The 12,231-nt window shown below is 40.5% G+C and overlaps 1 protein-coding gene across 3 annotated transcripts in view; it reads left to right on the forward strand.

Moving 5' to 3' along the window:
- The first annotated feature begins 1,648 nt into the window (after positions 1-1,648).
- The window catches only part of SLC25A14 (solute carrier family 25 member 14), a 40,213-nt gene continuing 29,630 nt past the window's right edge, over positions 1,649-12,231 (forward strand). The window contains exons 1-5 of one of the 3 annotated variants that reach the window (XM_032260193.1): positions 1,710-1,797; positions 1,938-2,184; positions 7,358-7,451; positions 8,722-8,869; positions 11,406-11,500. In XM_032260193.1, coding sequence (XP_032116084.1) covers positions 2,110-2,184; positions 7,358-7,451; positions 8,722-8,869; positions 11,406-11,500 — 412 coding nt within the window. In that variant the 5' untranslated portion in view covers positions 1,710-1,797; positions 1,938-2,109. Of the gene's footprint in view, positions 1,798-1,937; positions 2,185-7,357; positions 7,452-8,721; positions 8,870-11,405; positions 11,501-12,231 lie in introns of all 3 variants that reach the window. The other 2 variants (XM_032260194.1, XM_032260192.1) reach the window with 2 other exon arrangements.

Raw genomic sequence — 12,231 nt, forward strand, 5'->3', positions numbered from 1 at the left:
TTGGAGACCAGCATGGCCAACATGATGAAACCTTGTCTCTACTAAAAATACAAAAATTAGCTGTGTGTGGTGGCGGGCGCCTGCAATCCCAGCTATTCGGGAGACTGAGGCAGGAGAATCGCTATTCGGGAGGTGGAGGTTGCAGTGAGCCGAAATCGCGCCATTGCACTGCACCCTGGGCTACGGAACGAGACTCCGTCCAAAACTAACCAAATAAAAAAACCCAACAAAATAAAACAAGGTGAACTAAAATGAGAAATATCCTTTTGGAACAATACAGTTCCAAATATTCACTCATTCAACAACTAACCATTTAGGGCCAACTGCCTTGCACTGACATTTCCTTATAGCATGTAACCAATAACCCCTAATATTGTGTACTCTCGCGTGATGATTAATTAGGTAACGTTGTAAGACGGTCAAAAATAAGACATAGCCCATTGGTTATGGGAATCACCCAGGGGTCTTTGCGGCTCCCCTTTCCTGCGTCCACAGGGGCTAGAGCCGGAAACCGGGCGTGGGATTCTTGTCATCTTCTGACGGATTATGAGGTTTGTATTAACTGGGATTTCCCCTGTTGGTGTTTTTCTGCCTCGCCTGTTTAGCTTTTTATGGTCCCCTTTTCGGTATCCAACTTGCTCTTTCTTAAGTAAAGGTTCCGATTAAAGCGAGAGCTTCGAGTATGGGGCCTGACCCTAGTTTTTCACTCGTTAATGTCTGACGTCCAGTAGGTGCTTTCTCGATCTTTCTCCCTCCCTGTCTCCCTTTCTTCCTTCCCCTCTATCTCCCTTTTTCTCTCTTCCTTTCCCCCTCCCTCCCTTCCTTACCCTCTCTCTCCCTTTCTCCCTCTTTCCCTTCCTTCCTTCCTTCCCTCGCTCCCTCCCTTTCTCTCTTTCTTTCCTTCTTTGATGGAGTCTTGCTCTGTCACCCCAGGCTGGAGTGCAGTGGCGCGATCTCAGCTAACTGCAACCTCTGCCTCAGGTTCAAGCGATTTTCCTGCCTCAGCTTCCCGAGTAGCTGGGACCACAGGCACACGCCACCACACCCAGCTATTTTTTTTTTTTTTTTTTTTATGTTTAGTAGAGACGGGATTTCACCATGTTGGCCAGTCTGGTCTCAAACTCTTGGCATCAGGTGATGCACCCGTACTCCTAAAGTGCTGGGATTACAGGCGTGAGCCACCGCGCCTGGCCTTGATCTTTATTTTATTATTGAGCCCAGGCACCTCACTAAATTCGGCTCACCCCAATGTCTCATTTTCCTACTTTTATTTTGAAGCCTTTGCCCCACCCCCTCCACGTTGCCGCCTTTTTCGTACTCTGCGCGCGCAGGGCATCACGCCCACCACTCTCCTTGCCCCACCCCTCAAGCCCCGATAACCGGGCGAGGCCTCTTCCTGTCGCTCTGCGCCTCTTTTCTAGCACGCGCCAGGTTGGTAGGTATCGCGGTGACGAGGCGACACCTCTTTCCCCTCTGGCGAGCACATTAACTGCAGAAGCTGCCAAATGCTCACGCCTTAGCTCCCCTACCTCCGCTTCCCGCAAGCCTGGTTGCCCCACTAGGCCTCTGCGCCCCCAGTGGTTCCTCCCCTCGCCTTTAGACCCCTGCCGCTTCCGCCTCTTATTTCGCGCCTTTGTTTTTAGGCTTGGAAGGGGCGGAGTTGAAATGGCTGCGCCACCGTTGCCGAAGCAACGCCTTGGTTACTTCCGTTGGCTTCAATGCTTCCGGGTTGGCACTGCAGTAGCGTTTCCGACTGTGGGAGCCTCAGCTTCCCAGTCGTCCGATGAGCCGGAGCAGGTGAGGGGGAGCTCCTGGACTTCCAGGCTGGGGAGCGGGGCTGGGCCGCGCCGGGCCGCGCCAGGCCGCGCGGGGCCGGGCTGGCCTGGTTCCCGGCCTGGGAGGGGCTTAACGGTCCTCTGGTCTCTCTCTCCCCTCAGCTGAGTCCCTTCCCTGTCTTTCACTCTTCTGGCATCGGTGGTTTTACTTCTTCGATTGAACCCTGCTTCCTCGACCCCCCTGGGAGGCCGCCTCCTTCAGGCGCCTCCCTTCTCTCCACGAGCTCGCTCTGACAGCTGAGGAACTGGCAAGATCCTGCTACCCAGAGGGTGAATGGGTATCTTTCCCGGAATAATCCTAATTTTTCTAAGGGTGAAGTTTGCAACGGCGGCCGTGATTGTAAGCGGAGTAAGCAAACACCTCCATTGTATTAGTGTGAGGGATGCTGTTGAGAGATGCTCCCCTTCGATTTCTACCCCCTGTCACTCCTGAGATCAAGGCGTTGAAGGCATCTATTAAAATGCAGTTCAGTTACTTGATTGGCAGGACAGCTGTACTTTCTCAGACAAGATAACAGCAGGGACATTTATAGTTTCCTATTAGTGATTCCTTGTTGTTTTTTCCCACCCCCAGGCTAGAGATGCTTAGCGTTATCTTGAACTCTTCCCTCGTCTTCATTCCCTACATCATCAAGTTCTTTGTGTCTTCATTTGGGAAGTCTATCTCTAACCTCAGTGCTAACAAGCGTCTTTGTCTGCTGTACTTTGCACCATCCTAAGCTAGTCTCCCTGGCTCCTGTTTGTAATGTAATCCACTGTTTCCTGCAGCCCTAATAGGCTAACTAAAATGTGGATTTTCTCAAGTCATTTCGCTGTTAAAAACATATACACATGCAAAACTTGCAGCCCCCTCCTATATCCCACCACCCCACCTCACCCCCACCCCTTGGTTTCCAGCCTTTCAACATAACATACTCCTTATCACACTTCTTGTCTGATACTGTTCCAGTCAACAAGGGAATTCTTTGTTCCAGTTAGGTTCCTTTCTTCTTAGCACAAACCATGCTGATGCCTGCTTCTACATGCTGTGCTTGTTCCCACGTTTCTGTTTCTGTTCATTCTGTCTCTTCCCTGCCCCTCTCCCTTCCCTGCACCTAACCAGAATGTACCTACCCTCTCTCAAGGTTCAATTTAGGTTCTCTCACCTCCACAGTTTTCAAATTATTCAAGCCCATGCTGATTGTTGTCTTTTCTATGCTCCTCTTGCTCTTAAAGTTTGTACTACACAGTTTTAGCACTTAATTTTTCTCTAACGAACTGCTTTGATTTCTTCCACCAGATTATAAGCTCTTGAAAGGCAAGTACTGTATTTTGTACTTTTTTCCCCTGTCCCGTCTCATTGGTTATTCAGGAAAGATAGTTTGAATGGTAAATATTGTCTTGGTGCTAGAATGTATAGCTGTGTTTTTCTTTCTTTCTTTCTTTTTTTTTTTTTGACACTTGTGATTTCTAGTTTTTCTAGTAGCTGTGTTTTTCAAACATGATTATACCCAAAGTACATTGCAGGTTTGGGCATTTGGCATGCCTTCAGTAATATCTGCTTAGCTGTCCATTGTTACCTTATGAATCTGAGAATCTCTAATTCCTACTTTTTCTTAAAGGAGAAAGCAGGAAAGGGACCCAGAGTTTCCTGACCAGATCTTTGGAGTAGTATAGGGCTATGTAACTTGCATTCTAAGACATTCTTACTCTCACTCATTAATTTATCAAATTTTCTGAAGTCAGATCTTCAGAATAAATGTTGACATTTTTATGACAATTTTCATTGGTTTCTTTATGCAGTAAAAATATTTAAAGTACTATATTTCTATTTTACCTTATATATGACTACTTTTACCCATATCTGGGGTTAGCCCCTATAAGTTAAAATAATTTTTAGAGGGCTTGAAGTAATTCCTTGCAACAAAATTCTCTGCTTGTAGGCAGAGAATATCTGGGGATCAAGATAGTGTCATGTACAGGGTGTGTGTGCGGTATTGACCAGGTCCAGCAAGTTACCTTTCTGGTTTCCCCTGCAATCCTTTATATACAGGCTGCATACAGAGGTAAAAGACATCACACTGCAAAACCAACTAAATTTTGAATGGATGTGTACTCAGTTCTGTGCAAGCTGTAATGGGGGTTATAAAAAGTACTGTGAGATATAGTATCCTCCCTCATAGATCTTACTTAGTTAAGACAGGAAATAACATGGGACATCTTGAAGCTGAACCTCATCCTAGCCATTTTTATGCCTGAGATTAAGATATAGAAGGGATAAAAGAAGGTTCAAGTAATATTGCTCACCTGTCGAATAGGTGTGACACAACATGCATGCATGTAGACAACTTTATTTAAAAGACTTGCGGGTTTCAGCTGACAGTTTAATGATTTGATAGTGTGATGTGGCTCCCAAAAAAGTGAGTGCTATTTTCAGCTGTAGTAATTGAAGTATAATGTGTGAATGAAGAGAAGGATCATGGATATGTAGTCCGAGAAACATAAGATGTAAGAGAACATCACAGCTGTCTTTAAGTGTTTAAAGGGCTTGCCTAGGGAAAAAGAATGCATCTGTTGAATATTACTCCAAAGACTGAGTACAAATTAGAGGAAGACAGACTTTTGGCTCAGTATGAGGAGGGAGTGTCTAAAGACAGATCTAATCAAAGATGATCCAGGATTTGTTCATAAGATTTTTTCCGAACATTGGAGTGAGAGACATTTTACTGTTAGAGGAGGGTGGTAGGGAAGTGGTGATTGTGGCAATGTTGAGTTTTGCCTGTGGTCCCCAGATTTTTGGATTTCATGGGCCAGTAAAATGTAAATGAATGTGTGGGGAGGGTACACAAATACAGGCTAGTCAGCCTATGCTCCAGGTGTGAGAAGAATGTGATCTCTTAATAATAGACAGTCTCGGCCGGGCGCGGTGGCTCACGCCTGTAATCCCAGCACTTTGGGAGGCTGAGGCGGGTGGATCACGAGGTCAAGAGCTCGAGACCATCCTGGTCAACATGGTGAAACCCCGTCTCTACTAAAACTACAAAAAATTAGCTGGGCATGGTGGTGCGTGCCTGTAATCCCAGGTACTCAGGAGGCTGAGGCAGGAAAATTGCCAGAACCCAGGAGGCGGAGGTTGCCGTGAGCCGAGATCGCGCCATTGCACTCCAGCCTGGGTAACAAGAGCGAAACTCCGTCTCAAAAAAAAAAAAAAAAAAAAAAAAAATAATAATAATAATAGACAGTCCCTAAATTAAATACATTTACCTGGAATAAAAAGCACTAAGTGCCCTTATTATTGTCATTTCGCCCCAGAATTGTGGGAATTTCATTAGGGAACCACTGGGCTACTGGGATTTGGTCTTCCTGCCATGTCCTCCTTGCTCCCTGCCTTTCACTGATTTATCATTGCTCCCTAACCCTAAGCACATCTTTCTTATTAAAGGGCTGGGTATAAGGTTGTAAAGTTGTGACAGAGGCTTTCTCTATAATGCAAAGAGTTGAAAAATGTTGTAAAGAGAAAGTTTTGGAGAGAAGTGCAGTTGCTGTCTGAAACCTTTAAGACTATTTTGGGGCAATCTCGAACTTTGTGAATGGAGAGTTAATTTTTCCTCACAAACTCAAAGAGGGGATATGCCATGGTCTTGCTTTTCCATTTCTACTCTCACCATATGTGTCATAGTTTACTATTAATTCTAATCAGAAAACGTGGGCATAACATAAATCTTGATAAGGTAATATTTGGTCTTCAAGACTCTTATTTCCAGCTGCAGTTGATATTTGAAATGGCTATTCCTACTTTGCTCATTAGAATTCTTTTCAACAACTTTCCTCCAAAAGGGCTATCTATCCCAGACTCTATATGTACTGTGCTTGAGAGGAAGCCTCCATAATGATTTTTTGTGGTCTGTAACTAAAGCATTTAATCAGTATGTTTGCTATCTTCTCTGAAAAATTGTATTTTGCTTAGTTACAGAGAATTCCTTATGTGGAAGCAAAGCAAAACCTTTAAAGGGATACTGTGACTCAAAGGTGCTAACCCCAGATTGGGCAATGGGAGGGAGGGGCGGACAACAAGTAATATCTGTTAAGATGTAAATTTGGGTACTTAAATGTTTAAAAATGTAGTAATGATGGTTAACTAACAGTTACTGAGCTAGGTGCCAGGCACTTTTCAAGGCATTTTATATATATTATTTAATTTTCACAACAACCCTATTATATAGTTTTTATTATTAGTTCCATTTTACAGTTCAGAAGGTAGAGGCATAGACAGATTAAATAACTTGCCCAAGGTCACAGAACTAGTAAGTGGTGGAGTCAAGAAATGAATATGGAGTTAGCATTTAAATTTTAGCAGTCTGACTTCAGGAGTCTGCATTCCTGCCCATAAACCACTTGGAAGTTGCTTTTGAAATTCAGATGTATACGTGCTGTGAAGCTCTGAAAAAAGAATATTTGAAGGAAATCTGAGAGTCTGTGCTAAGAACAGATACTACTTTCAGGTGGACCAGGATTTAGTAAGCAATGCCTAGAATAGTTAAGTGTGGAAGCGTCGGCGTTATTTGGGATCTTGCAAATTCTCAGGGCCACAGCACCAATCAGAAACTCTAAGGGGGAGGCCCAACAATCTATGTTTTAATAGGCCTTCTAGGTGATTCTAATACATGCCAAAATTTGCAAAACTAGAGGCCAGAGCTGTGGAAAAAATAAAATCCAAGAGAGAACAAGCTGAGAATGGCAGAAAAAGAGTAAAGTTGAGAAGATTGACAATGACAGGTCTAACGGGGGTAGGATAGGGAAGGAGAAAAGGGAGGCTGGGAGCAGAATATGTTGTTAAAGAACTAGAACATAAAAGAAAAAAAGTATTTGTGTGTTTTAAAAGGCCAGGAGGAAGGAAAAGGAGACCCACTAGATGGATGTACATTAAATGTCAGAGGGAAGAGAGACATCATATTGCTATCATTCCTTTGGGGGCTGGCTAGAAGGAAGGTGAAAAGGTGCTTAGCTCAGCCTGGGCCTGGTTGAGAGGCAAAGTTATATATAGCTAGAAACTTTAAAGTTTAGTGGAGCATATAGGAGGGCTAAGAATATGAGAGGGTAGTAGTGGCCTGTGCTTTGTACCTGAATCAAGCTAACTGAATACCATGAACTGCTTTTATAAGATGCCTCAGCCTATATAATTTAAATTCCAGATTCCTTCATTTGTAATTATCTAGTTGAATGTCAAAGTTGGGTGTGCTGGATGGACTGAAGCCTCTTCTCTGGGTGGGGATGAGTATAACATTAAAGAGACTAGAGAGAATGAAGGGCACAGGTTGATCTCTGAGTGAATCACACGCCTACCCCTGCAAAATGTCAGTAAAGAACAAACTCATGATCATCCAGCACATAAAACAGGATCCCCCATTTTGTGTCATTCCCCTTGGTGGGTTTTTTCCTTTACATCTGTTTTATTTGCCAATTTGTTTATCTAAATTATATGATCAGTTGCTAACAAATGCTCCTCACTCTTGTGCCTTGTTCTGATTTGTGTTTATTTTTAGCACCAGAAAAGTACCACTGTAAGTCATGAGATGTCTGGTCTGAATTGGAAACCCTTTGTATATGGCGGCCTTGCCTCTATCGTGGCTGAGTTTGGTAAGAATGTGAGAAATGACAAATCTGCATTAAATGGTATAGATGGTAGCTTATGGTGATGGTTATTTTTGGTGAAAGCTAGATAAAAATAAGAAGCTTGCCTTATTTTAAAAATTGTCTCAAATCCGTGGAGTAATATTTCAGAGAAAGTACTACTAATGGTATAGCAGATGAAGTTAAGAAAAGTCAAACTCAGGAAAGCTCTTTCGGTAGTTTAGTTATTTGTTAATTTGCTAGGCTTAAGTAAAAGACATGCATGTACAGAGGGAGCTGGATATGTCATAAGGGTTTTTGCTGTATTTCTTTATTGATGGTCTTCTATGCTAAATTGTTTATAAGTTTCTTTGTACTGAAAGTCCTTTTTTTCAAACCTCTGTTCCATTTTAGAAGAAAATGTACTAACGAGATCAAACAAGATTCTCTTCTATATGATTTTAATTTTAATATATTTTTAGATTGTCATTTTTTCATCTTCCAGATTTTCTCTTTCCTAAACTATTCATAAGTGACTACTGACTTTCTTGGCATATCCTGTGGTGTTGTAATATTCGGGTCATCAGTGACCAGAGCTACCTAACCACCTTGTTAGTTTTACACCCTGAAATATATTTTGTCAATGTAATGACCACTTCTGTTTGTTGACATAAGATGTTTGGTTAAAGAAATTTTCCCCCCAAGCACTCTACAGGTATTAGTCCTGAATTACCTAAGGGACCAGGATGAGTAGAACCAAATAGGACTTTGCCATTATCTTTCATAATATTAGAGGAGTATTTGTTTCTTGTAAACAGATAAAAGAGAAAACCCACAAAACTTTGTAACACCATATAAGAGCATCTGGAGCAGCAATCCCATGCTTTCCTATCTTTGTGAAAGTTTGGGGAGATTTTATGAGACATAGAGGTGGGGAGACTTGAAGTGGGAAGGGGAAGGAAGGAGACTGATAAGTGCCAGATTGTATGTTACAGATGAAATAATAAACATTTAATTATTTTGCATGTATAATACATTAGGACAAGCTTAAAGCATTTTATTATATTACAGTTTGAAGTATACTGCAGGTCAAATGGTGCTGCCTGTGTATAGTATAATGCATTTCATTTACCACATACAACTCATGTCTTCTGACAGTGGTGTTCTAGTAGCGCTCTTCTATGTGTTATAAAAAGGACTTTGTCTCAGGATTCAAATATTGTCCTTGGCTTATATTTAGCAACAACTTAACTGTGATTCTTTGGACATACTTATAAATGAGCGTGTTCCTTTATAGGAACTTTTCCTGTGGACCTTACCAAAACACGACTTCAGGTTCAGGGCCAAAGTATTGATGCCCGTTTCAAAGAGATAAAGTATAGAGGGATGTTCCATGCGCTGTTTCGCATCTGTAAAGAGGAAGGTGTATTGGCTCTCTATTCAGGGTAAGACTGATTCTTTCCTTATATCATTAATAGAAATGCTTTTTGAAGAAGTCATATACTTCAGCTGTCTGATAGTTTGTGTCTGTTTCATATTCACTATTTCAACTTGTAATTCAGTATTGATAAGCCAGTTTATATTTCCCCTAAATCTTGAGCTTTGGGTTTTGTGTTCATTGACTATAAGTGATAACATTTTAAAATGGATATGTCATTGCAGCATAGGCTTTCTCCAGATTTCCCAAGAGTCATTAATAGTCACTGTTAATAACAGCACCAATTAATTGTATATATTTTGTGATATCCCTCCTGAGTTGGCAAATTCTGACTTCCTCTAAAATTTTCCTCTTTGAAAAAATATTATTCTTGCAGTGTAAACAGAAAGTGCATAATGAGAGGGAGGGAGACTCATCTTTATTGTCACCTTTTGATTAGCCATACGTTTGTGGTGTCCTGTCTAGCTTGTAGTTCATCTGTTGCCAGTTTCCTAGGCCACTCCTGCATCTAGGCTACCAGTTTATTACTCAGAGAATGACGTCAATTTTATCGTTAAACTATGTTACATCGTTAAACTATGTTAGACTTTAAAAGGTAACTTTCTTGGAAAAATCAAGTAGTACATCCTGAAGATGATCCACCATTCTGACTTGTGGATCATCTGTTTCACCTTGTTCTTTAATCAGCATGGATGAATCACAAGATATTTTCTTTTCTGATAGCAAGCAATAAAGTCTGAAATATGCATATTTAGTCATCATTTTAAAATCCTAACCATTTGAGCTCCTGCTGTCTTTCTATTTATACCTCCTACAGTATAGTTCTGCAATTTGGAAGAATCCCAAAGGAGGTATGAATGAGAATGTCTCCAGTTTAAAGGAGAACTTAAATAGGGTGAAATTTTGGCTCTAGGACCTCCTTGTTGATATGAATAAAGACATATCTGCAACTGTTAGGAAGTAGAGGTTGATTTAAAAAAAAATCTCTGTTAGGTGAGTAATGATGTATAATTCTTTTTATAAATCGCTGGATTCAGTTTACCAATATTTTCTTAAGGATTTTTGCATCTAAGTTCATGAGAGACATTGGTCTGTTGTTTTCCTTTTTTGTACTGTTTTTATCTGGTTTTGGTATCAGCGTAATACTACTTAAAATAAGTTGGGAAGCATTCCCTCTTCTGTTTTCTGGAAGGGACTATGTATGCTTGGTGCTAATTTTTTAAATGTTTTGTAGAATTCCTCAGTGAAATTATCTGGGCTTGAAAATTTCTTTTTTGGGAACATTTAAATTCGGAATGCAAATTCTTTAATGGTTGTCTTAGTTTGGGCTGCTATAACAAGGTACCATAGACTGGGTGACTTACAAACAACCGGAATTTATTTCTTACAGTTCTGGAGGCAGGAAATCTGAGATCAGGGTGCCAGTATGGTCAGATTCTGCTGAGGGCTCTTTTCTGGGTTGCAGACTGCCAAGACTTCTAATTGTGTCCTCACATGGCAGAAAGAGAGTGAGGGAACTCTCTGGGATCCCGTTTATAAGGGCACTAATCCTATTCATAAGGGCTTCACTCTCATGATGTAATCACCTCCTATTGCCTTCATATTGGGGGTTAGGATTTTAAGATCTTGATTTGGGGATGATACAAACATTCAGTCCATTGCAATGGGTATTAGTCTTATTCAGATTGAGCTGTTTTATCTAGTTGAGTTTTGGTAGAGCTTGTGGTTTTCAAGGAATTTGTCGATTTCTTCTAAGGTGTTAAATTTATAAGTATAAAGTTGTTTTACTATACTCTTATTGTCCTTTTAATAGCTGCAAGAATTGTAGTGCTAGTCCCTGTTTCATTTCTGATTTGCATCTTCTGTCTTTTTATCTTTGTGAGTCTTGCTAGAGGTTTATCAGTTTTGTTGATTTTTTTTTTTTTTTTAAGAGAGCCAACTTTTTGTTTCGTTGATTTTTCTCTATTTTCAATTTCATTGATTTGTGCTTTTTACTATTTTCTTCCTTTTGCTTGCTTTGGGTTTATTTTGCTCATCTTTTTCTAGCTTCTTGAGGTAGGAACATAGATTATTGATTTGAAACTTCCCCTCTTTTTTTAAATGTAAGCATTTCATGCTATAAATTTCCCTCAGCTCTGCTTTGGCTGTATCTCATAAATTTTATAGGTTGAATTTTATTGTCATTCAGGTCTGTGAATTTAAAAATTATCCTTTGACACTTGGTCTGACCAGTAGATTGTTTAGAAATATGTTGTTTAATTTCTAAATGTTCGAGGATTTTTCTTATTGATTTCTGGTTTGATTCCATCATTGTCAGAGAACATATTGTATATGATTTCAGTTCTTTTAAATTTGTTGAGGTTGATTTTATGACCTAGAATGTTCAGTTTCTTGGTGAGTGTTTCATGAGTGCTTGAAAAAAAATTCATATTCTGTTGTTGGGTGGAATGAGATGGGTAGTGCAAATGAGTAGGCTGTCTAGATATGTATAATCTGCAGATTCATGTTGAGTATAACTTTTTTATTCTTTTTTCTTTCTGCAGAATTGCCCCGGCTTTACTAAGACAAGCATCATATGGCACTATTAAAATTGGGATTTACCAAAGCTTGAAGCGCTTATTCGTAGAACGTTTAGAAGGTCTGTATACTCACCCTCTTTTGAGGTGATACTCAAAGGGATTGTTGAAGTCATGCTTAGTGAGAAGTGTTGGTCATGAGGTGCCTGAGAAGGGAGGAGAGTCACTGCAAGGACAAAGTGAGCTTGTTCTAACTTGGAATAAATCTTTGCAGAGGTGATATATGAATAAGAGAGACCTGTTCTTCAAATTTGTCCCTTTTCGTATCAACAAAAAAGGCATCTGATTATCCCAAAAGAAACATGGAACAATCTTGTCCAGAAGATTAATGCTATTTTCATCAATAAGAGGACTTCAACTGTAAGGCATTTTCTAGCTGGCAATTTTGATAAGCTTTTATTAGGCGGAATAATTTTAGGCTATTTTCTAAATTCTGATGTACTTGTGGCCACCTTATGCATATTCAGCATTATCATATGTCTGTTTGCTGCTGTAGCATTTTCCATCCTGATACTATACTAAATGGTTATTTTACCACAGGCCTGGGGCTGTTGGATGGTTGGGGACAGCTGGAAAGCCTTTCGGTTAGTAATGTGCTTTGGATCACTTTATTGTCCTAAAATCAGCTTTTCCTGAAGGCTTTTTTTGGGGATCGTGAAGGGTTCTCTTCTACCTTTTTCTAAAATATTTTTTTCCATAGATTCTTTACTTGGGTTAATTCAGTTTCTGTTTGTGGGGTCTTCATGGTGTGAAGGAACGGTGAAGATTGAATTTCACTATAGAACAATATGCT

The sequence above is a fragment of the Sapajus apella genome, unplaced genomic scaffold (genome assembly GCF_009761245.1).
Source record: "Sapajus apella isolate SASKATOON/1434 unplaced genomic scaffold, GSC_monkey_1.0 scaffold115, whole genome shotgun sequence".
Lineage (NCBI taxonomy): Eukaryota > Metazoa > Chordata > Mammalia > Primates > Cebidae > Sapajus > Sapajus apella.